Source organism: Chanodichthys erythropterus, chromosome 19, assembly GCF_024489055.1.
Source record: "Chanodichthys erythropterus isolate Z2021 chromosome 19, ASM2448905v1, whole genome shotgun sequence".
NCBI lineage: Eukaryota > Metazoa > Chordata > Actinopteri > Cypriniformes > Xenocyprididae > Chanodichthys > Chanodichthys erythropterus.
In genome coordinates, this window is record NC_090239.1 from 15,907,463 (window position 1) to 15,934,691 (window position 27,229).

At 37.2% G+C, this 27,229-nt stretch overlaps 1 protein-coding gene across 1 annotated transcript; it reads left to right on the plus strand.

Annotated features, from left to right (window-relative positions):
• Nucleotides 1-247: 247 nt before the first annotated feature.
• On the plus strand, nt 248-27,223 carry foxn2b (forkhead box N2b). Its single transcript, XM_067369392.1, has 6 exons — nt 248-432; nt 10,545-11,128; nt 15,414-15,538; nt 18,716-18,771; nt 19,110-19,178; nt 22,023-27,223. The coding sequence occupies exons 1-6, from the start codon at nt 423-425 to the stop codon at nt 22,382-22,384; spliced, it is 1,206 nt and encodes a 401-aa protein (XP_067225493.1). The 5' UTR covers nt 248-422; the 3' UTR covers nt 22,385-27,223.
• The last annotated feature ends 6 nt before the right edge of the window (nt 27,224-27,229 follow it).

Consider the following 27,229-nt stretch of genomic DNA (forward strand, 5'->3'; position numbering starts at 1 on the left):
AAAGTTAGTAAAGCCTTTGAATATGAAGCATATTCTCATTGAGAATATGACGTCAAAATGTCTGAATCTGGTTTATAGCGAAACCAAAATAGCACCGAGTTCTTTCGTCACAAACCTCTCAAGAACGAATGAATAACGTGGTGCAACGCGGAGCGCATGCTGAACGCAATTGCTTAGGTTTGCTAAAAAAGTGCTACTGCGATGCGGCAGTTGTCAGGGGGATATCGGAGAGGAGGGGGTGTGATTGGCTGAAGTGGCCCTGTTGCCTTGGCGACGGCAGGGGGGGTACGGAAGCGTTGCCGTGCGGCGTGATCTCCGCGCTGCGTGGATGGAGGAAGCAGCTGCTGATCTTTTGACACAGCGCGAGCGAAAGGCTACTGCATGAAAGCACGGCAGCTTTTGTCGTCGGACGCGACAGTAGAATGCACGAATGTAAGTAAACGCTTTTCGATGTGATTTATCATGCTGTTTATTTGAAGGGAAACCGTATATGTCATGGCGTTTTTAATCAGATGACAAGTATGAAACGTGTCTCGTGAAAAAAATAATCCAGCCAATAAGAAGCCATTGACCTCCCTAATTTCGCTGTTTACGTTGATTTTTTTTGTTTTGTTTTGTTTAACGAATCAATAATTTATTCATTCATCTTTCGTAGTGAAATATACAGTCGTCAGTGCTATTTTCAGAATAAATTTAGAAACATTTTAGACCATGTGATCTTGCTAGCTAACTTAGTTGAGTGAAATGCATGCGTTTGCCGTCGAGCTGACACGAGACATTAAACCAACCACTTGCCAGTCATATTAATATACTTTTCCTGAATGAATACCCCAGAAAAGAAGTATATCCCAGGACTTCGCTGTTTATTTCGCTAGCTGTACAGAAGCTCTCCGCGAAGCTCCGCTTTAAAGCCACGCATTAGCTTGACGCTAACTGAAGATCCTCATTCTAAAGACTGGCCAGCATTCTTGTGACATTATCTGCGGAAGTTTCAGAAGGCACGACAGATATGCAGTCATACAATATTTTTGTTAAATAAAATTACAATTCAAACGCCACTTGACGCGAAAGTGTCTTTTAAATGTGAACGCTCGAATCAGAGACAACATTCGAATAGAACGTTAATCAAACGCGCCTGAATGTCGCCTATAACAACAGAGTAATGCTAAAGGTTACAGTTGAAGGTTACAAATAAATATTCAGTTTGTGGCGAGTAGTGAGAATCTAGGGCAACTATGTAACACGAGATGTGAGGGTGGGGGCTGTTATTTTCTCTTGTTTTGTTTTGCTTTTCTTATTACATGTGTACATAAGCTTTCGTTGAGATCGAAAGCAAAGGACTGATAGTTTTGCTCGTGACTTGTTGATGAAATGGGATGTTCTGACGCGGACGTGCACTCATTATTTCCGGCGGTAGATAACGTGTGAGTGACATTGACACGTGGTCAGAGTGAACGCGCATAGCTGTGCTTAGGGAAGAGCTGGAGACGAGTACACAACTCTAACTGCATGTCACATGAGCACATTATTTAGTTCTGCTGCCTACTTTTGCACTTTAGACTGTAGACTCATTCAGGTCATGTTGCGTAGGCAGTGAAAAGGGTGTCTGTGTTGTTAACAGGGTTGTCATGTATTTGCTTTTATTTGGAGTATGATCACATTAGCTGTATCCACAGTGTACAGAATTCAGATGCATGGCCAGCTGTATCAGAAAGGGCACAATTGCCTAAAGAGACTTCATTAGTACTGAATCCTGTGCTAATGTAGAGAATGGCAATAGTGTCTGTGCAGTGCTGTTTTCTCTGGAGGGCTTTTGTAGGACACAGCAAATGATCCCTTGCTTATTGCTTCTCTCCTGGCATTAAACGGGAAATTAATTAGTCTCATTATGACTCTCACAATGATAGATAAGATCTGGCTCTTGGCTGTATGCAGTTGCTGTCCCAAAAATGCTGAAGAAATGCAGTTTAAATCACTGTTTTGGCTGCAAGGTTCAACTTTGTCTTTATAAAGAAAATAATCAAAAATGATATATATATATATATATTAGTTGAACCTCAGTCAAAACAAAATGAAACAACTTGAGTTTGAATACATGACAGTAAAGTGTTGGGTTGTCAACAACAGTTTAATCAATAGTCAGAAACACACATGTATTACAGTAGATTCTTCATTGTCACTGCAAGAGGGGTGTAAAACAACAACAAAAACAGCAAGCTGCTTTGTCTTGTAAGTAAAACCACAAATTTACGTTTGGCAGCCCTTCCTGGTTGAGTGGCAAAACATGTAAACGGACATCCAGTTGCTTTCCTGCAAAGACTATTAAATGTGTATGTTTTAAGTAAAACTCATCAGCTTTTTTTCAAACTCAATTGAAAAGCAAATCAAACTTATGTCCAAGCTTTTATGCGGCCTGTAACGGCAATGCCTTTGTTTGTTGACCCCTCCTCCTGCCATCCTCTCATTATACCTCCAGCTGCACATATTTCTCATCTGCTGTTAGCCTCTTTTTGTTTCTCGATGCCCTCGACGTTAGACCAGGAGGCGCAACTCACATCCCCAGGAGGCTATAACGCTGTGGTTGCCATGGCTACATGGTGACACCGGGGCGTGGTAATCAAATATAGGCGACTGCTCTGGATTTCAGTTGCAAATGTGTGTTTTTTTTCCCCCTGCATTTGCCTGGACCGTGTCACACCTCACGCCCACCCCAACCCCCAACTCAACCTTGTGTTCTTAGACTTGGTCTGTCACACTCCTTCTCATTTAGTTCTTCGTCTGCTTTCGGAAGGATTTAAGTCTGTAGAGCAGCCGGCAGGCAGTTAGGGCCCCTCTGTCCATTGACAGTGATGCTAATGTCAGGCAGTGCCTTGATGAGAAGAGCTTGCCCCCAGTACCATAGCCTGTGTCATTGTGATCACAATGGCTTCCATTGTGTTGATCACTCCTGTGTGAATAAACAGGGTGTGTTTAATTGAGACTGTAGGGTGTGACAATGACACGGGACGAAGTCCAGACAGCATGCTGTGAAGATTGTATGGAGGCTTGTATGTGTGAATGTCTAAGCCACCACCATGTAAAGCTCTAAGAAATGGAAACCCTGCTGATATCTTAAGGTAAAAGATATATTTCAGGCGAAACTGAAGAACAAACTGGTGTGAACAAAATCAAAGCTAAAATGAAGAAAAGTTTGAAACCGCTTCAAACTACAGTTGGTCCATGGCAATTTTGTGCTTCTTTTGGTTAATTTCTTTTAGGGCTGCTTCCTAATAGTCAACTAAACGTTAAGGCCGGGATACACCAAGTCGACGGTTGGCCAATGTCAGGCCATGGTGAGAGTCTGTCAGGCTGGTTTTTGAGGTGTGTTCCACACATCGACTGTCGCCGGGCTCACGGCGATGGCAGTTTGCTCGATTCAACCGTTGGTGAGAGTGGAAACTCTGATTAGATGTTCAGTTTAGCAAACGAGCCAGTGCACGAGAATTAAAGGTGCCCTAGAATTAAAAATTGAATTTATCTTGGCATAGTTAAATAACAAGAGTTCAGTACATGGAAATGACATACAGTGAGTCTCAAACTCCATTGTTTTCTCCTTCTTATATAAATCTCATTTGTTTAAAAGACCTCCGACGAGCAGGCAAATCTCAACATAACATCGACTGTTACGTAACAGTCGGGATCATTAATATGTATGACCCCAATATTTGCATATGCCAGCTCATGTTCAAGCATTACACAAGGGCAGAACGTCTGGATGTGCACAGCTGAATCATCAGACTAGGTAAGCAAGCAAGAACAATAGCAAAAAATGGCAGATGGAGCAATAATAACTGACATGATCCATGATATCATGATATTTTTAGTGATATTTGTAAATTGTCTTTCTAAATGTTTCGTTAGCATGTTGCTAATGTACTGTTAAATGTGGTTAAAGTTACCATCGTTTCTTACTGTATTCACGGAGATGAGAGTCGTCGTTATTTTCATTTTTTAAACACTTGCAGTCTGTTTAATTCATAAACACAACTTCTTTCTTTATAAATCTCTCCAGTGTGTAATGTTAACTTTAGCCACGGAGCACAGCCTCAAACTCATTCAGAATCAAATGTAAACATCCAAATAAGTACCATACTTACGCCATTAGACATGTTGCATGACGAACACTTTGTAAAGATCCATTTTGAGGGTTATATTAGCTGTGTGAACTTTGTTTATGCTGGTTAAGGCAAGTGCGAACTCCGGGGGAGGGGAGCATGAGATTTAAAGGGGCTGCAGCCTAAATCGGCTCATATTTAATGATGCCCCCCCCCCAAAAAAAATCTATGGGGTATTTTGAGCTGAAACTTCACAGACACATTCAGGGGACACCTTAGACTTATATTAAATCTTTTAAAAAGACGTTCTATGGCACCTTTAAAGCGAAAGTGATGAAGGAGAGCAAGTAAGTCAGCGGCACAGACAGAAGACTGGTCTAATGTTATGTTATCCTACCTGAGCATTCCAAAACACACTGTTGAGTGGATTCGTAAACAGCTCTGATTGGTCATTATGTTCACACGCTCAACATATATGTATGTGATTGGCTACTTTGAAAGCACATGGAAGTGTTTGAATTTGAAAGTGGGAGTGTTTAAAAGTGGGCATCTATCACTGGACCGGTCCGCTTATAGATGCCTGATTTCAAATGCTTCCATGTGTGTCTGTGTATGTGCTCGGTGAGTGTCATTGATGTCTATTTACAACATGTTTTTGAAGTGTTGATCCTTGCAGCCAATCACAGACATATCTGATGAGCACGTGAACACAACGGCCAATCACAGGTGTTTTAGTTCTTTGAAGTCGGCTTGGTGTGTCCTAGGCTTTAGTCAACGAGAAGTTTTAATAGTCAGTTAGTCTGCGAAAAAAAAAAAAAAAAAAAAAAAAAAAAAAAAAACCACCACAGGAATTGGCGAAGTCGCGCATTATGACAGACAGATCGTTAACACAGATGGTCCATGTGGTAATTATGACACCTTTCATTCGCCTGCATCACGTTTACCTTTCATTTATCAACATCAAACACTGCTTATCATGTATTGAAACATGTAAGTAGTAGCCACATTACCTGGCCGGATACTCTGGCATTAGTGTTAACCTAGATAAATATGCGCTATTATTAGGTTTTTGTGTTCGAGCAACCTAAAATATTACAGTGTTTACTGCATGACGTTTACTGCATGACGTTTACTGCGGAGATGAGAGTCAGCATTGTCAACTTCAAAATTGACTCAAAAACACAAGTTTATTAATAATTTATTAAAATGTTCAAACAGTCTCCATTCTGTTTTTTTCCAACACATTCATAATTGTTACTTTTGCCATTGTGGAGGTATGTGGTATACTATATACCATGATAAAAGCTTCAGCAATTATCGTGATATGAAAATTTGATAATGTCCCATGCCTGATATATACAGTAAAGTAGGACTTTAAAAATTATTATTATTATTAATTCTGTAATTTTTGTTTTGTGCTTATAATGTCTCCACCTTATCCCTTTTATTAACCTAAAAAACACATTATTTGAAAAATTTGCATTGAGAATCCTAAGGTTTTTTTTTTTTTTTTAATGCGCTACTAAATTTTTTAACTTACGAGCACATGTGCTCCTTGGGAAAAATGTAAGCATCAAGCCCTGTGCAAAGGTATTTACAAAGGTATTTTTACCCTTAAGCAAAGAATGAAAAAGAACTATAGGCCTATATGAACATATCTTGGCAAAAGTGACATTAAAGGATATTTTTAGCACTCACTGTATCTGAGCTGAGTGAATGAGCAACAAATCAGAATTCTCTTATAATGAAATGCAAGAGAGAGATTCAATTGTAATATGCATGTACACCGAGAGTGTTTAGCGCAATGCAAAACGACAAAAGCTAAATATATAACATTTTCAAATTTGGTATATGAAAATTGATATTGATCATTTTTTTCGTTCCATACCGTGCCGCTCTGCTTGCATGCAGTGCAGACGGTGTGTAAAACTTAACATTTATTTGTTGTAGTGTTAATTCACAGATTAATTAAAAAAATTCAAGTGTTTTTCTTGCAGTATTTGCGAATATATGCAAATACTGTCATTGGTGTGTAGTGACAGAGTTTAAACTGTGTGCATTCCATTTAGCAACCAACAGCAAAAAACAGGCAATTTAATGCCAAATGGACTTGTTTATAAACCCCTGCATCTATTAGAGATGAATTAGAGGCTTTACGGATGAATTACTGTGAATTTGTTTTGGAATATCAAGTATAACATGATTTACATAAAGTAGCTAAAGTTAACAAATGGGAAGCACTTATGAAATTAAGAAACTAATTTGTATGTAAATAAGATTTATGTTTAAATTCACTTTAATTACATTGTTTCATTGAAAATGAAAACATTTCTGACAAGTTTCTGATAAGTAAAAATGGAAGGTGATTTGAAACAAACTCTGTGGATTATGGCTTTCAAGCTTCCCGAAACCTTGCAGCATATGAATGTTTAAGAAGCTTTAGCTTTGAAATGTGATTCAGAATTTTGGAGAAAGTTAGTTCAGGGCTAGTTAACAACAGGGTCTTTGTACTGTATGATTTGTTTCTTACAGCTTATGACTGGAAGTAAATCCATTAGTCTCTGTCAGATGTCTCCTCGACATCAAGGAGAATACCTGAATTCTAGATTATACAGAGGAAAAATAAAAAAGTAGTTAATCTCCAACAGTTTTCTAATAGGGTTAGGTGACCTTCCCGCTGAGCTTTTAGATCAGCTCTCACACAGCGACAGAGATGCGCTGCGAGCCCTTGAGTCAGGACTGATACTTGACAGACCAATAGCAACCGCTACAGGAATCAAGGCAGAAAAGCTCTCCGCTTGGTGTTCAGCAGAGACCTCCAATTGAAACGGGCTGTTTAAGCATGCTTAAACACGTAGAACACCCCTTGATCTCCATCTCCAACTGTTTTATTACAGATGCACATGCTCTTCCCAGTACTCTGTTCTGCAAACATCAGCGGTTCAATACTGAATAAATCCTCCTTCAAACCGATGGAAATGAGTTAGTGGGGATGAAAAAGAAAAAACAGGTTGTTCTTTGTAAAATCCATTAGATCATTTTACACTAATTTTTTGAGGAAAGCTTGCAAAAGTCGCTCCCACAATGCTTTAGTGGACAATTAGGCAATGCTATGCATTTTCTATGGTGTTTTTAAGCGTGTTGCTGTGTACTTGCTAAGTGATTTTTAAATTCTTGCTAGGTGGTTGCTTTTTAAGCACAATTTAAAAGAGCCCACTGCCAAGTCTCCATGATATGGCTTGAGTGCTTCTTTGAGTGCATGTTTATGGAATTAATTCACCTGTTTTATAATCTGCGAGGTGTAAATTGTAAGTGTGACCACTTAGAAAAACATTAGCATCTCACAATCGTCGTTCATGGGTTTAGCACATATGGTGCGGAAGTTACATGCCATTTTAGCGAGAATCACTTAGATCTGCCTCCATCCAATCAACCAAGATAGAACAAAGTCCCACCCTACATTTTTTCTTTTTCAATAATCCAGATTTTTGTCACAATAAGGAAAAAAAATGTCTGCCGTTACTTCTGATTAATTGCGACTTTAACATTAGAGTGTACATAAACTATTCTAAATAATTATCAGTGACATTAAATAAATGCCATAGCTTTCCCGGCGAGCCTAGGAATTAAAAGGGTAATTAGTTGTATTTCTAAGCTGCGCCTCCCATTGATCAAACTTTACGCATAGTGGGTTTGTTTGGGCGTATTTCTGTTTGAAGTAGTTAACAGTAGTAAAGTGTCACCATTAGCATTGTCTGTATGTTTGTAAGGAGGGTTGGGTAATGGGCTGATGAGCTTGTAGGAGGGAGATTTGTCTTGCTAATGAGTGCCGCCATGAGTGCAGGGATCAGGTCTCCTCCTGGGGCAGGATGGGAAGCAGACAGTACTAAATATGCTATGAAGGACATACTGCTATCGTCCCTGCCCTTGAGTGCCCATGAAGAAAGACATCCAAAGAGAATTTTACTGGAAAACAAAACGGCATGTGGATGCACACCAGGAGCATAATGATGTTGACACGGGTGATGGATTGTTTGATTCCAGGGCTGCACGATATTGCAAAAAATCATTTTTGTTTTTCTGTGATTGTTGTTTATTAAGGGTGGTGGGAAAAAAATAAATTCACATATGAATACCGATTCGAATCGATTCACAAATTTCAAAAAATGGATTTTCTAAAGGTTAATAACGTGATGTTGTCAAAACAAAGAAGGCGGCAGTCAACTGCAAGAGCAGTGCAGCACTTGGACAGTTTGAAAGTGCACAGGCTTACAACAGAGGAAGCATTATGAATGAAGCTTACTTGATGACAACAGTTTCTATTAGGGCTGGGCGATATATCGCATGCGATTGTCACACGCATTTTGTCACTACGGCTCTGTCTATTAAATGGCGCTCCATTTGAAAGCAGGTGATGGCGATTTCGTGGAAATCAGGGAACCGGCTTTACTGACTAAATGCGAAATTCTATATCAATATCTTAACGAATAGAAAACATATACTAGGAACATGTCAAGCTTTTCTTGCGATCGTGGTATCGAGCAATACCTGCTTGTAAAAGTGAATCAACATGTCCTGTGTTCACAGTAAATTAACCTAACCATTCTGAGATGCTGAAACACTGTTTCTCTGAAAGAGTCAGCGAATATATTTATCGAATTAAATTGCAGTATTTATAGAATTAAATTACCGTCGCATTAAGCCATATTGCGATAACTATTTTATTTAAATTAGTCGTGCGGCTCTAATTGCAGCTTCATTAAATCAAAAAAGCAAAGCTCCCTAAAAGCATAGTTTACCCAAAAATTTAAATAGTCATTTATTCACCTTCTTGTCTTTCATTATAAGTATGACTTACTTTCTTCCATGGAACACAGTAAACGTAAATGGTGACCACAACATTTTCTGTGAATACTGGCTTAATTGTTAGTCACAAAGCTATCATATAGCATTAGAACATTTGAAATATATCTCGACTATCATAAGGACTACTTCTATGGTGCTTTTTTTCCTTTTTGGTGTTGGACAGTCCCTGGTTTCCATGCACTTTCATTGTATTTTTATTCTTCAAAACAACTCTTTTGTATTTCACTGATAAAAGAAAGTCATACAGTTTTGGAATGACATGAGCATGAGTAAATTATGACATAATTGTAATTTTGGGATGAACCATCTCTTTAACTTTGTGTAAAAACTGTTTTTTGTTAGCACCTTTTTATTACAGTACTCATTTGAAGAGGAAGATGTTTATTTGTGTCTGGGGTGTTTTGAACGGTCTGAGAGAGGAAGTGGTACCCCCTCCCTGTGCCCTCCACTCTATTCTCCAGAGTGGGAGAGAGAATGATTCAGAGCAGCACTTTATGTGATTATTTATTTATTGATGTGCTGTATGGTTTCCATGGCAGTGGGTATAATAGTGGGCAGAGAAACATTCACTCTCCCAGGCACTCAGCCCTCTTTTACTTGAGCTGATGATTTATTTATAAATATTCTGTGTGCTTTCCATGGATGTCCATTAAAGCCATTCACTTAGTCTGTGGCAGGTAGATTTCTGATTGGTTTTTCTTCTGTATGTGTTTCTTCAGGCTGTGTGGTCCCACCATGCCAGCCCCAGGTTAGAACTGAATATCACTTATCCTCTCCATCCTTGTCTGTCTTATTATATGCCGCTAATAACAGACCGACACGTCTTCAGTGGTTGTCTAAGAACCCTAGAGTACACACTGTAGTTGTTCTGGTGTGGTATCGTCTTGAAGTTGAGGGTCATGGCTCTCTGAGACACTTCAGTAGACACCTAAGAGGCCCTTAACTTTGTCCTAAAGGGCCTCTTAATTCCCTCAAGAGAAATGGTGCAGGCACAGTGATGACAGTGTTTTAGCGATTAAAAGAAAGTGAAAACCCAAAGTATCTAGTACTTTTTACATTTTGAAATTATTAATGTTAATTTTACCCAAAATGTGTTATATAATTCTCTCATTGACTTCTGCTATACTAGTACATTAATCAATTGTGGTCATATTCTAGAACATTCCAGCAAAAATTACTCTCTTTACCTTTGCAACAAAAATATTTTGCTGAACTGCCAAAAAAAGAGAGTAAGAAAACGAAGTATTTTCAGTTTTGGCCGAACTCATTGATAAAGTGTTCTTATCCAGAAAACCCTTTGACTATGTCAGCATATTTTGTGCACACAATGTTGATAAGCTACAACAGGTAAACATGGCAGCAGTGTGAAATATTGAGAGGCATTGCTGAAAAACTTTACTATGAAACCAGCACCCGAAACGGCAAAAAGAGTTCAGTTACCCACATTTAGTTACTGAAACTTCATTTTTGGTTTTGGCTAAATGAAAATTGTGCTTTGGTAAAAAAAAAAATGTATTTGTGATTTGACTGTTGTATTAACCAGTGACCTCTTTCTGTTCTCTCCAATGCCCTTCACTTCCACAGACCCTCCTGGTTTGATGGGTCCGATAATCGGGATGTCTCCAGATAAGAAAGCCGAATCTCCTGGAGCGCAGGGCGTGTGTGGAGCTGGAACTCTCCCTGAAGCAGAGAGTGCTTCCAGTCCCATGGCTACCAGTCTGGACCAGATTGTTCGTACTGGAGCATTGAGTGTGGTAGCAGGCGAGTCTGAAGATGACGAGCTAACCAACCTAAACTGGCTTCATGAGAACTTGCTGCAGAACTTCACGCTCGGGGGACCTGAGGCACAACCTATCAACAGCCCACTGTTTGACATTGAGGGCGGCGGGGGATCGCCTCATAGCAACACCGCCTCGTCTGCCTCCTCTGTCTCTGCAGGAAGTGAGAGAGATCCTTACAAGTCAAAGCCTCCCTTCTCTTTCTCCTTACTGATATACATGGCTATCGAGCAGTCGCCCAGCAAATCTCTACCAGTGAAGGACATCTATGGTTGGATCCTCAAGCATTTTCCATATTTCTCCAGCGCCCCAACTGGCTGGAAGAACTCAGTGCGCCACAACCTGTCCCTCAACAAGTGCTTCCGTAAAGTAGAGCGAAGCATAGGAAAGGTAAGAACACAAGAAAAATTAACGTTCCCATGTTGTGTATGTAAGGGGTAATGCCCAGTCAGTCAGTTGTTACCATCAGGTCTTTTTCATGTTGAAGTAAGGATGCACAATATTTTTATATTTATTAGAGCTGCTTGATTAATTGTTAAAAGATTGTGATCTCGATTTAAAACACCCACGCAATCTCATTCCTAAACGACAATGATTCGCCTATCTATTAAAACTGACAAAATCACACTGGAAAATTCAAATCTGCATCAGTGCTGCTGCTGAGCCAGAGAGAGCAGTTGTCATGTATAAGTATGAAACAGATTTTCAACCAAACAGTATTGTTATTTCTGTGTTAAAAATATTCATAGTATCACAGAAGACCTGGGAAAAAAATTTACATTTCAGATATAAACACTGATGTCTTTGGAAGCGATCATAATAGAGCAAATTACCTTTTGAAAGTAACATTAAAGGTCCCGTTCTTCGTGATCCCATGTTTCAAACTTTAGTTAGTGTGTAATGTTGTTGTTAGAGTATAAATAAAATCTGTAAAATTTTATAGCTCAGTTCAATGCCAAGCGAGATATTTTATTTAACAGAAGTCGCCTACATCCCTATCACTCTACTTCCTTCTTTAATGACGTCACTAAAACAGTTTTTTGACTAATCTCCTCCCACAGGAATACACAAAAAAGGGGGCGTGGTCTTGTTGCGATCCCACGGAGAAGAGCAAGAGTTGCGTTTGTAGAGTGTGTTTGTCGACATGTCGTCGAAACGGTATTATTTTCATCCCGCAGTCCAATCACCTTTGTTTGGCCTTCCCAGGGACGCTGTACTTAGAGATCAATGGTTACAATTTATGTTTAACTCGGTTCCCGAAAATTATGTAGTATCCTTACTGCAATAGTTAATGTTGGACTGCAGTGCACATAATGGCCACAAGAGGGGACTATGTTTATGTATATGGCTGTTTTCCGTATGAGGTACTCTTCTGAGTGAGTGCTAACGTTGTACATTTCCTGTCGCTGCTTGTGGAGATTAAAGAGTTCAGTCTCTCGGGAATTATTGTCTTTTGTGTTCATTCGGCACACCACAATAATCCACATGTAAAACTATGTGCAGCACACGTTATGGTAAGAGGCGTGACCTTTCCGGAGCGCCTAAGGAGCGCTAAGCTGCTGTTGAATCACAACACAGGAACCGCTGGCACAATCCGAACTCGTTACGTATTTCTGAAGGAGGGACTTCATAGAACAAGGAAGTCATCAGCCAGTTTTTATGACAGTGGAAACAGCGGTATACAGATAAGTAAATTATGTGAAAAATAGTGTGTTTTTTTACACGCGAAACATGAACACATGTTATATTGCACACTATAAACACAATCAAAGCTTTAAAAAATCACGAAAAACGGGACCTTTAATGGTGCTTCAAATAAGGATTGTATCGATACATCATTACGCCACCAGGTGGCAGGTGGCAACAAGTGACTGTTAAAAAAAATTGTCATTGAATCATTCACTCAAGTGATTTGTTTAGAAAAAGCTGATTTATCCAGTAATTAGACAATTAAGTATTTATGAGTGAGTCATTGAATCATTCATTCAAAACATTTATTTAAAAAAAATTCAGATTCATTAAAGATTTTAAATAGACTGCAGCAATTAACATTTGTCAGAACCTTCAGTAAATTACATGTTATTTTGTTCAGTTGTCTGTTCAGAATCGTGGGAGAATCGTGAGCTCTGTTTGAAACCAAAAAATCATGATTCTCAATTTATCCAGAATCGTGAAGCTCTAATATTTATGGTTATTGAATTAGTTAGTATTAAATATTTATTAGTGGACCAAAGTTGTTATTGTTAACTAAAAGTAAATTAAAGTTTTAATCAAAATGAAACTGAAAAAAAATTAAATAATAATAAATAAATGAAAGTATTTTCCTTTGAAAACTAACTGAAATAAAATGCTAAGTTGATGTACTAAAATTAATAAAACTAAAACTGAGATAAATAAAGCTAAAAAAAGCTAAATAGAAATATTTATGTTAAAAATGAATAAAATAAGAAAAGCACATAACAAAAAAATGAAAATAAACTGAAAATTAAAGCTAATTCAAAATTCTATAATAGTATATCAGGGGTGTCAAACACAAAAAAACCTTAGTGTGCTGATAGATGCATTAATATTAACCATATAAACAACAAATTAATTTACAAGAGAACTAGTACACTGCTCTTTAAAGCTGCATTTGTTTTTACAGCGAAAAACTATTAGATAAAAAAATACACATATATATATATATATAATTTTTTTTTTTTTTTTATTAGTGATGCACCTATTTTGATTTTTCTTGGCCAATTCCAAATTGTTTTAGAAGCAAATTGTCCAATTCTGATAATGGTTGCAGATTTTTTTTTTTTTTTTAAGCAAATTTATTTCATGTTTATTTGTTCAAAAAAATGTGTAACTCTTGGATATTATACGCACTGCATTTTTATCACAATCCCAACAAAGATGTTGTGCACATGAGCATGAGCAGTTGTTTTTAATTTAAATCATTGTATAATTTCAAGATTAACAGCAAAAACAGCATGGTCTGACTTTAGCTTTGTGAAATTATGCTACATAAGACACCTGCACAAAACAAAATGAGCTGATGGACTGAATGAAAATGCAGATTCACTCTCTGACAGTAGGTGGCGCTTATGGAACAGCAGTGATATAGCGTTTCCATGGTTACCGCTTTACACAAAGCAGTGCTGCATTGATAAATAGGCTACTACTTTATACAGAGAAAAGAGGAAAAGCCATCTCAAAAAATTACATAGCACTTACAAAGCACGGAATAAAGATCAACCAAAACAAAACTAAATAAACGTTTGGATTTATGACCAGTGGGACTAGTGCATCTCTATTCTTTTTATTATAGGGACACCTTGGACACCTGTAATAGGGACAGATTGGACACCTTTGTGGGCCATATGTTTGACACCCCGATATAATACTAAATAACAACTTTATGGACATTGATTTCTGCCTGTTTTTTTTATATTGTTACTTCTGCTTTTTGTTAAATATTGTCTTAAGCAAATCTAAAAACGTGTATTTTGTATTGTACTCTATAATGCCGTGAGGCCTAAAATAATGAATTTTAGTGATTTTTATTTTAATATATTTAGACAAAATAGTATAAGATTTTAATCTGAGATGTATTGATTATCAGCCATAATTGATAAATGTTTCAAAAAAAATTTGTCTTTCCAGTATATGCCAGAATTTTAATATTAGTGCATCCCTATTATGAAGGGGTTTATTTTGCAATAATGACCATCTTGCTGCACATTTATTTCCAATTTCTATTATTATTATTTTTTTAATCTCAAAATATTAATGAGGGTTAAAATAATTTTTATTATGCATGATCGCAATGTGCTATGAGACTTGAAACTAGCAGACTGAGAATGGTTGCCCGGGACAACACTCAAATACAGTTCAGTGGTCGTTACACAAAAACATCCACCTCACAATGCTGTGATTGCCAATCAGAATCAAGTATTCCAGAGAGCCTTGTAATAACTTAGAATAACATCTTTTTTTTTTTTTTCTCTCAAGACTGGTTCACACAACATCGCTGCAGAGAACTCGCTCAGATGTTTAACTAACTGGGTCAGTGTATAAAGTAGTGCAGGGCTGACTGCAGTGTGCTAACAGGCTTGTCAAGAGGGATATTGGTTTAGGGCTTTTTGAAAACCAGTGTGTTCAAAACAGGACACGTAGCCAGTTAAATGAAGTGAGGCAGATGTTTTCATTTCTTCTACATGAACCGTAGATGGCAAAATGATTTATGGAACGTGAGGACAGTATGTTTCATTAACATGTGACATTGTGTGTGTGAATCTGTGGGTTTCATATGTCTCAGCCTGGTGTCTGTTGCCATGGCAATGTTTCCTCTTTCCTGTTTATGAACACGGCTAGTGAAGTGAGTCAAGGTCATATTCCCCCTGCAGGACCACACCTCAGACAAAGGGTGATGAGTCCTTTATGCAAACACACACAAAAACCCCCATGCAAACACAGCAGAAGCCACCGTTCCACATCCTTCCCATATGGTCATTATAGTTTCATGATGATTTAAAATGATAATTTTGCATTCATGATGTGTTCATGAATGTATAGTGTAGGATCAGACAGACAGATGGTCCTGTTGTCATTTAACCTGAGCCTTTTCCTCACACCACCATGCTGAAATCATTCTTGCGCTTCTGACTCCTCCCCTCTCTGTTCCTTCTAGACCAATGGGAAAGGCTCTCTGTGGTGCGTTCACCCCGAATTCCGGCCCATGCTGATGCAAGCCCTGAAGAAGCAGCACTTCCCAAATGCACATGCCTTCTACACCCCTCCTGCCTCCCCTCCTAGGTATCAACACTGGCCTGATTACACAACAGATGGATAATTATGAAATTTATCAAGGCTTCAGTCAGTATGAACAATGCTTTTTATACTGCTTACTTTTCAGAAGTCTACTCATGCAAACGGTCACAGACAAGCACTTCCAGTGTAGACAGCTTTTTTGAATATAATGGTGATTTAGTTTTAGTCATGATATATTGATGTCACGATGCTTCGTTCATGTCCAGTGTAGGCTATCATGTTTGATGTTGACCAAAATTTTGATTTTTTTTTTAACCAAAAAATACCAAAAAGTATATTTTAAATATTGTTCGAGTTGTATTTATAATATAGTGGTTTAAATCATGATTCGTTGGTATTTGATTCTAGCTTTTTTGCTGATTCGATAAACAATTTGATTAACACACATTTTAAAATGCATTTATATTAAGTAAGGAAAAAACAAGTACTTCAGACAGGTTTTTTTTGCAAAACTAAGTGTAATTTATTGACATTAATTTACATATAATGTAAATCCGCTTTAATGCATATATCAAAATAACAAAAGTTGTGTTTTACTGTTTTTACTGACAAAAATAAATATTCAAAAAATATCTTTTATTGGCACAATATGTAAGATTTTTGGATTAAAATATCCAAAAACCACTAGAACAGTGTTTTTATTTTGTTTACTTGTGTACTTTATCCAGACGTTTCCAAGAATGTTTAAATCCAGAGAAATAAGCAATTTTAACCAGGACACGGATCGTGTCTGTGCGGCGCCTATCAATGACATCATACCTGCGTTACCCTCGATTTCCGGATTTACTTTGTAGAAACCATAAAAAACCACCAAAGGAGCTCTAATATATTGTGTGTTGAATTAGACAGGCGAGCAATTGTTTGGATACATTCATCAACAGATATCTAATCATTGTCATATAGCTCAACACAGTGTCTTATTGTTTAAATCTCAGTTTCTTGATTTACCACGAGTACTATGTTTTACCATGCCTAATATCGATCTAACTTACTGCAGTGTGCAACAAATGTCTCATAATAGAACGCACAGAGTAGCATTATAACAACTTTCACACAAAACCGTGTTGTGTGTTGCGTTTGTTTCTCATTGGCAATCGCTCCAGCGGCCTCGTTCCACTCCAGTGGCTTTCAGCCACACCCTGCTTCATACTACAGTAATGTTAATAAATCTTTAATACATTAGCTCATCCATTAATATGATTTCTGCCCAAGCCCTGTTGGATTCTTTGCCACCAGTTGTACACATAAAGACAACACTTCCCATGCTTCCGTGAAAAAAGGCGTCATCAAGCTACGCCTTTGATTTGAATAAGCGACCTCTAGTGGCGAAAATTACATATTGTGCCTTTAAAGGGTTAGTTCCCCCAAAAATGAAAATTCTGTCATTTATTACTAACCCTCATGTCGTTCCACACCCGTAAGACCTTCGTTAATCTTCAGAACACAAATTAAGATATTTTAGTTGAAATCCGATGGCTCCGTGAGGCCTCCATAGGGAGCAATGACACTTCCTCTCTCAAGATCCATAAAGGTACTAAAAACATTTAAATCGGTTAATGTGAGTACAGTGGTTCGATATTAATATTATAAAGCGACGAGAATATTTTTGGTGCGGCAAAAAAAAAACAAAATAACGGCTTATTTAGTGATGGCTGATTTCAAAACACTGCTTCATGAAGATTCGGAGCACAAATGAATCAGTGTATCGAATCATTATTCAGATCGTGTGTCAAACTGCCATGGCTGAAATCACGTGACTTTGGCGCTCCGATACACTGATTCATCTGTGCTCCGAATCTTCCTGAAGCAGTGTTTTGAAATCGGCCATCACTAAATAAGTTATTTTGTTTTGTTTTTTAGCGCTCCAAAAATATTCTCGTTGCTTTATAATATTAATATTGAACCACTGTAGTCACATGAACCGATTTAAATATGTTTTTAGTACCTTTATGGATCTTGAGAGATGAAATGTCATTGCTCCCTATGGAGGCCTCACAGAGCCATCGGATTTCAACTAAAATATCTTAATTTGTGTTCCGAAGATTAACGAAGGTCTTATGGGTGTGGAACGGCATGAGGGTAAGTAATAAACGACTGAATTTTCATTTTTGGGGGAACTAACCCTTTAACTTACATTCTGCAAAGGATTGAAAAAAATTTCAAATACTCTATACTCAAATAATTGTTTAATGTCAAAGAACAAGTTGATCATCTTCTTTCACAAAATCTTGGAGAAATGTATACAAGCACAAATAAACTTAGCAGAGATCATAAGATCCTATGTATTTTCCTTATACATACCACAATCCAACAAATATAAAAGTTACAGTTCCTCCTACAAAATTTGCAATTTTCTGTCACTGTTTGGATGTAGTAAAACACCCACGGATGTAGTGGAAAACAACTGAGTCATGCTTGCATTTTCTTTTGTCACTGGCCATAATTCTAACCTTAAAATCAGAATTAAGCATAAAATAATTTCAGACATGTAAAAATTGGATGAGAATTGAACAAATAGTTGTAACCTGGCTCAGAGGATGATGGGACTAATGTCTTCTTTGTGGCAGTTTTTCTGGTGAATAAAGGTTAATACAAGACTCCTTCACCATACAAATCGAAACCAAATACAAAATGCACGTCATATTTTGTGAGAAAGTGTGACATGGTAAAGCAAAACGGGCACTATTTTTTGGAATCAGCACCCCGAAATTAGTAAGAAACAAGTATTGCATTTCATTCAGCGAGTATGACTGCAGGGCGGTGTTAGTAAGCAACACAAGCGATTCATGAGATAACAACATTTGTTTTAAGATTGATAGTTGAATCGTTAGAAATTTGACGCATGCATCAAGAAAACAAGTGAATTGTTACACCCCATTATAATATTTTACTGTTTAGAGTCTTAGATAAAATAAAAAGATATGTTTTATATAGAATGTTTTATAACATATATATATATATATATATATATATATATATATATATATATATATATATATATATATATATATATATATATATATATATATATATATATATATATATATATATAAAACACAATATGAACATTTCAACTATGGTTGTATTGTATTACTATAGAGGTCTAGAGAATATCCAACCTGTGTATTTAACATCATCTCACTCTTTCTCTTTCCTCTGTAGTGCCTCGTCTCCTCCTCATCACCTTTTCACATCAGAGCAGGGCTGTGCCCTAAAAGGTTAGTAGACTTCATCAGGTCTGTTCAGAATGCTTACATCTTTACACACCATTATCTGACGTATCATCACACATTGAAGCCTATCACTCATCTCAACTGTTTTTTTTTTTTTTGTTCCGCTCACCCTGTACTTGAAGTCTACACAGTGCACATAGATGCCATCTCTTTCCTGTATTTGGTTACCTTGACAACCAAGGCACTGGTACTTTGAAATTAGAAAGAGACTGTTTCGCTCCTGGGTGGAAGTGACTCATTCATTTAAACACACACACACACACACACACACACAATCACATAGTCAATATTTGTGTGCATCAAACATTTCTTTCTCTTTACAGAATGTGATTTTGATGCTGCCACTGCCATGATGCTGTTAAAGTCTGCCTCTGAGCAGAACATTGACTCATGTAAGAGACCACCATCACATACACCAACACCTCATTTTTTCGTCCTTCCTTTTTTGTTCTCTTCGTCTTTTATTCATGTTTTGCATCTGGTTTATTTGAATCAAGACATGCATATATGTAAGTGTTCATATAATCGCAGCGTGTGTGTATTCGCTGTTCTGTTATTGGCTTCAAACGGGAATCATTCAATCAAAAATTTGTGTTAGAACAATACATTTATAATGTTACAAGATTTTTATTTCAAATGAAGGCTGTTCTTTTGAACTTTCTATTCATCAAATATTCCTGGAAAAAGTGCAACACAACTGTTTTCCACATTGATTATAATAAAAAATGTTTATTGAGCACCAAATGTGCACATTTGAATGATTTCAGAATCTTTTGACACAGAAGACAAGAGTAATGGCAGATGAAAATTCAGCTTTGCCATCAAAATATTACATATAATATAATATAATATAATATAATATAATATAATATAATATAATATAATATAATATAATATAATATAATATAATATAATATAATATACAGCTATGGAAAAAATTAAGGGACCACTCCAAGTTCAGAAATTAATGTTAAGTTGTCTCTTAATTTTTTTCCATAGCTGTGTGTGTATATATATATATATATGTATATATATATATATGTATATATGTGTGTGTGTGTGTGTGTATGTGTATATATGTGTGTGTGTGTGTGTGTATGTGTATATATGTGTGTGTGTGTGTGTGTGTGTATATATATATATATATATATATATATATATATATATATATATATATATATATATATAATTTTAAAATATATTAAAATAGTAAACAGTTCTTTTAAATTGTAATATTTCACAATATTACGGTTATGTGTGCGTGCGTTTGTGTGTGTGTGTGTGATAAACTGAATAATGGTAATGGTAATAATGGTTTGGTTTTATTTTGAATAGGGATGCTCACATTGACCGTTTAACCGTTAACCAAAAGTAAGAATTTTAACCGATTAATACTATCAGTTAAACGTTTTTTGTTTTGTTTTTTTTTTTTTTTTGCTGCATGTTAAAGAAAAATATGCTATATATACATATATGCTTATTTGTTAACTCGCGGGGCGTTTCACACGTGCCAGACATATTTCGCTAAGCAACAAGCAAAATGAAGCGAGCGAAAAGAAGTTGCTGTGACCGTTTCGATAGAAAGGGTCAGGCGCGGCGTTGGCACGGGGGATAGGAAAAGACAGAAATCGACCCCCGCACTTTTGATAAGGCCTGCTTCAATCAGTCAAAATATATCATCTTTTAGCTTAGGATATTTTCTTTCAAATGAGACCATTTTCACGTTTCTGTGAGCTTTCGTTCATAAATAATCAACTGTTTTGTCGCAGATGTGAAGAAGAGGAAATGCGCTCTCGAACAGAGAAACACGCGATCTCCAAGCAATCGATCACAGCGTGCTAATGTTTTAGGACAGGTCGATGGTATATAAATCGTGGCCGAACGTTAGCGTTTGTCAATCAAGCAAAACCGTCCATTCAGAAACCGAGAAATTTGACACTTTAAGGTGAGAGGCTGATCTCTCAGATTGACGCGCGAGCTGGCTTGACTGAAGTTTTCGTGAGGATTTGTAGTTTATGGACTGTTTTGAGTTCGGTAATTACATCTAGAAAGGTAAAAGCATTGATGGCATCTATAAAAGAGATATCTAAAAGCGAAACGAAAATTATTGCCTCGACCGGCGACACAGTGGAGAGGACGCACGAGGAGACCTGCGTGTTTAATTGGTATGTGTATAGCTACTGTACTACTGCATTTACAAAGCTTATCAGTGGCATGCACTTTGATCACGAAAGTGAAAGTGCCTTTTGCGGTCGCAATCGCGGTGACCCCCGCGTTCCCATTTCTCTCGATGTGAACCGTGAGCTCCAGTCCATTACAATTTAGGGCCATGGTATACTTCATTTCCCGCATTCCGCTCAGTCTCGTGCGCAAGCCTTTCAAAGAAACTCCTTTGCCCATGAGCACGGAAAGACGCGTTCGGTGTGCACACGTGCACCGTCCGTGGTCATCACAATAACAATCCTTGAGGTAGGCCTGCTATTTTTATTTGACGGAATAAATGTCTAAAATACCGGTTGTTCAAAGCTTCAATGGATTCACCGTGTTTTTGTTTTGTCATCTTAATTTGTTGAACATTTAAGTGAAAAATATTTAGTGTAGGTCTACTTATTTTATGCCTTTTATTTAAATTATTTTTTTCTGTTGTCAGAAACGCTGCAGGTGCGTGACAATTTGATAATGTGAATCCAGATTCTGTTGTTTATCTGTTCTATGCTGCTGTTTGCATGTTAAAATAAACCCTATGTCATAGCCTATATATGTCATATTATCATCATATAGGCTATACAATATTATAATCTTATCAGTTAACGGTTAATAATCGGATAACGAGCGTCGGTTGTCGGTCGAGAAATTTAACCGAAATGAGCATCCCTAATTTTGAATAAAATAACAAAAATGTTAATAAAATTTTAAATAAAAATTCATTTGTATAAAAGTACATACACATTAGAGATTGAAAAATCTAATTAAATCACAGATTTAATGCTTGTTGTGGCATATTAAAATGTGTAATATATAAGCAGTTTTTTTTCATTCAATTTCCATTTATATAAATTGAGTAAAATTAACTGTATATAAATACATTTATTTAAATGCAAAATTTTTAAGAAAATAATGAAATCATGTTATATATACTACTATAAAATTGCTCATTCTGCAATTAACAACATTGATCTTAAAGTTATCATAATATTGTCTAATCATCAGTTATCACTCTGCTTATGATTTCTCAGACACAGACCAAGAAGGACCCATAGATCTCTCCCGAAGGGACTTGGTGGTTGTAAGTCGGGATCCAAAGCAGGATCACAACTACAGCAGCACCCCTGTCCCGCCCTGCCCACGCCAGATGCCTCTTTCACAGCCGGTCAGCTTCAGCCTGGGTTTGCACCATGATCAGGAGAGAGAAGGCCGGGCACGATGGCCACGCAGCCCGCTGCAGGGCCAGTTTTTAGGGAAGAGGAGCAGGAGAGATTCTCGGTCTGATGTGGATGAGGAGCTCAAGGAGGCGGCCGGCTCGCTTCTACACCTGGCCGGTATTCGCACCAGTTTAGTCGCCTCAAGACGCAAGAGCAGGAAACTCAGTCGAAAATAAACCCAATTCTGGAACTCCATCCTGTGGCCTGCCCAACCTCTCTCTTCTGGTTTGGTGTATCTTCCTTCTTGTTTGTAGTTGTTGGGGTGTTTTTCTTTCCTTTGGTCTTTTTTAACCGGGATAACGTCCCGGCCCACTCATCAAACATGGCAATACAAACACAGGAGAGAAAAGCCATACTGACATGTTTTATGTACAGAAAATGAACAGCCCACATCAGTAAGTTTATAACTAAGAGGGTTTGAAGATGTTAATCATTAAAAAAAAAAAAGAGAGACAATGTGAAAAAGCTTCAAACTTAAACGATTTGCATGCTTCCACCTCTAAATCAACACAAACTTATTTATATGAAAAATGAATGCATGGATTTTCAAGCTCCCAAGACCTCTCACGCTTCACCATAGCGGGGAAAAAAAAGCTTAAAAAAAAAAAAAAGAAAAAAGAAATTTGAAAGTGCCATTGATTTTGGGTCATAATATAAACATGATACAAAGAAGAAATGCAATAATTAGTTGACCTAAATACCTGTAGTTATTTTATTTTTGTACTGCTGGTTTATATCTTATGTGGTGGTGGTGATGGCATGCCCCTGGGAGCCTTTTGCTGCCGCAGTTATGATGTCAAAACCATGTGACTCCTCCCGTTCATCCTGATTGGATCAGTTTTGCATCCCCATCCTGACCACTTTGACTGGAGAACAGCTTGAAAGAAACAGCTTTTTGTTGCATGCACATCAGCCTCAGTGTTTCTCAGATGCTAGCGATCTGTATAATCAGGTGTTGTGCTAATCCACGTGCACTCACTGACTTGATTAAATCATTGCCCATGTGCATACTGCCTGCTTTTGGAGCGTACTAAATAGCGGCCAATCAAAAGAAGAACCTCTTTACCTCTACTATAAGATTTGAACCACTCTCCCCAATTCCTGCACCTTAACTTTTTGTTGGCAAGAGCGTCACCTCTACCCAAATCGGGCCTTTATCATCTTTTTCGTTTCAAAATGTGTGATGAAGCCTCCAGTAGGGGGTGCTGTGCAGACTGCTATTTTCCACTGCTGCTTTTGAGACCTCCAGAGAGTTCCCAGGTCTTGAGAGGAAACCAGAGACAATGTGAACTGCACAATAAACACGCCTGCAAGCTGAGACAAAGACATTCTCCCATCACTGCGGCTTGCGGATGGTGCTGATCATGGGAGAAAGGATCACAGGAACTAAAGCTGGGGAGAGTGGACATTATATTTAACGAGCTAAAGGTGATAGGAGAGCCAACCGGATGTGAAGTGAGAACCTCCCCCCACCCCGCCACCTCCTTTATTTGTCATCTTTGAGATCGCCAAAGTTGCTGCTCACAAAACTTGCCTGGCTGTGTGTACTCTGTGGTCCCAGACCTTTAGGTTGTTTGTTTATGATTGGGTTTTTAAGTGTTTGTTTGCGGCTATATTAGGATTTTATATACCCAAGCATGTGAAATTGTGAACTATAACTGCCAATTGCCCCCTTACACTGGCAAACCAGAACTTCTTGTTTGAGTTGATTATTATAAAACTGCCTATCCTTGTGAAGCTCTTTCCCTGTCACTTTAACCATGGCTGCCAATTCCTCCCCTCCCAGCTGTACATAGTGCTATTACAGAATGCAAGTATTAATGCAGGGAGGGGGACAGAGCAGTAGTTTTAGAATTTGAGGCCAATTCTGAAAACAGCTGCCTATTAATTATTATTATTGTTATTATTAATTATTATTAAGATATGGTCCACTAAGTAAGTTGCCACTTCCCCATCAATTTTGTCATGTTCATCTGCCATGTATGTGGCAGTCTGAACCTGATTTTTGATTTTGTAAGCTAACCTCTGTTAATAAAAGGTTTATAAAGTTTATTTTTGCCAAAGATATGCAATTGTTGCATTATATATGGTATTAAAGAATAAAAGAGTTTTTTTCTTTTACTGATTTTAGTGTTTGTTGTTCACTGTATCAGTCAAAGAGAGTCTTAAGCCACCATTTCACTACTTTGACAAACACCAGACCGGAAGTTCTTCATTTCCAATGAAGACGAGTACGGGAGCTTTGTGGAATTCCGTTTATATGCATGTGTGAAATTTTCGGATGCGATTTGAGCTTTGTTTGTGTTGAAATATATGAACATTGCAGTTATTTGTGAAAAACAAAGAAAAAGAATTACCAATCTTTTTCCACTGAAATGTTGCTCTTTAAACGTTATTTCTGTAAAATGGGCTGTTATGAAAAATTATGTTGGACGTAATTTAAAAAAAAAAAATTGTTAAACAATTATTTGCATTGATTAGCCCTAGAAAACCTAGGTTTTTCTTTCAGAGATATTGGCTGTCATTTGTTTTGTGTGGATATATTCATATATTAATAATTCATTTATTTTGCCATGGTGAATAAGCGGAGGGTAATGACTGTTTCATGACAAGTTTGAAAGTTACATGTCACTGCCACTAGGGGGTAAAATAGAAAATTATATGCGAATGTCGAAGGTAGTTTAAAGATGGCTTAAAGGCCTTTAATGGATGATACCGTTCTGTTTATTATGAGCATGTGATGCAGTTATGTCATCTGTTGCTTTAAATGCTTATGTTTCATTTACCTCAGAAGAGAGGATGTGGGATCTCCAGTATGGCTGCTTAGTGCATCAACCATAGTGAAACAGCAGTATTGTTAATTAGCAGTTTTGTTTGTCTTTCTCAAACTGGTGTACACCGTACTATCCACCCTCTATCTGGACATGATAGTTCAACATTATCTTTGCCAAACTGCACTTCTTTGTGTTTGTAGTCCGAAAGAGCAAGTACAACAAAGATTTGCCTAAAAGTGTCCATCATAGTTTTCTGTCTGTAATGAAACGCTGTCAACTCGGGTGTGATGACATCCCTCTTCGGCGATTAAATGGAACCAGTGTTTTACAGATTACAAGAAACGTGAGTTAGGTTATCAGATTACTTTTTCAAGTAACTAGTAAAGTAATGCATTATTTTTAAATTTACAAAAAAAATATCCAAGTTACTATTTCCAAATAAGTAACGCAAGTTCTGATTTTGCCAAGTTGGTCAACAAAATTTAGCCCTCACCATATCTCTACTTCAAAACCTAACCCTAATCATAAGTTGTCCGTAAAATTAAAGAAAAATGATAGGTGAATCACACTGAGGTAGAAGCACCAGACCTTGATTGTAAGCCTACACTTGACATAAACTGTAAAATTATCCCTCAAATCTGATCAGGGGCGTAGGAACCACTTTGACATTGGGGGGGACATTTTGGCCATTATGAATCAACGTCCATCTCGCCACCATAATAGTAACATACAGTATGGTGACGTCACGTGGTACGACATATATGAAATAACAGCAAAATAAATAAACAAAATCATCTGTTTATCATCTGTTCATCTGTTTAATTTATCTATTTATTATTACACAAATATTGAAGTTGGGAAACATAAAAGTGTACAAGCCCCCCTGCAATTGCGGGCAGAAAGGAAAGGGGCACTTTACAAGGCAAATATTTGATTTGTAACCCCAAAAAAATACAAAAACACAACAGTCACATACGGCTTTGGATATAGGCACTTGGAACTAGAACTATCATTATTATCTATATCAATAACATTTTACTTTTCTATTAAAAAGTTTATAATGTCATGCCTCGTATCCATAATTCAGTTTTAAAAAGCTTGTTAATTTAAACCGCTTGACTGAGACTAATTTACCTCATACAAAGTCGAGTCGTTCAAAGCTGGTGCGCACCAATAACGTATTTGAATGTTCGTAGTGTAATGTTGACTTCTCTCTACCAATCAGATGCTCCGAGTCCGACTATAGGTGAAAAGTGAAGAATATGAAGCTGGTGATTGGCGAATGGTGATTATTCAAACATGAATGAAATCACTCTGGGTTTGACTGACAAAACCGAATATCTTCTTCGTCGCGTATTCAAAATAAAAGTTCAAAATGTACAGTTTTTGTTCCTGCGGTGTATAGGCTAATTTTTGGGTGGGACACATGCAGCATTTTCCAATATTGAGGGGGACACGTCCCCCCCGTCCCCCCCGGTTCCTACGCCAGTGAATCTGATTGGTTGAATGGCATGTTTGTTCCAGGATCAACAATGTTGATCCAGGAACATGTTGTACTTGGTGAAATCAGGTTCTGCTACTTGGGCACTCCCATTTATTGACTGATACATCTCCTGTCCCTATATGTCAAGAGAAATTGGGAAATTGCAGAGGCGCTGTGTAAACATGATAGTTATTGTAGTTCTAGACTAAATGTAAGCATGCATTTATTCATCTCACTTGCACAAAAACAGATTCAGCATTCCACAAAATGAATAAAAAGTTTTCATAACTCTGGATATTATGAAAACCTGCAATAATTAAATTATTTAATGCAAATATACTTTATGTATTTAATCTCACTTTATTTAACAATGTCTTTGCTGACCTTCAATGATCCAATTCAAACACATAAATAAGCAATAATAACTTTATATAAACATCACATTTGTTTTTTATTTCTTTTGTGTGTGTGTTATTTTTATTTTAAGAGTGTTGAATGCCCTCTACTGTATAAGCGTGAATTTGCATTTCCTTCAGCCTGAGGCTTTCACTTTTGGTGTGAAAGGGCCTTTACATTTGCCAAAAAGTTTTTGTTATTAAAAAATGGGCCCAGCCCAGGTTAGACAAAACTAATGCAAAACTAACACTTTTCCATAAAAATTAAGTAATGCAATTAGTTACTTTTTTAGCGAATAATGCAATATGTTAGCTTATTGAAAGGGCTAGTTCACCCAAAAATGAAAATTTACTCATTTATTACTCGCC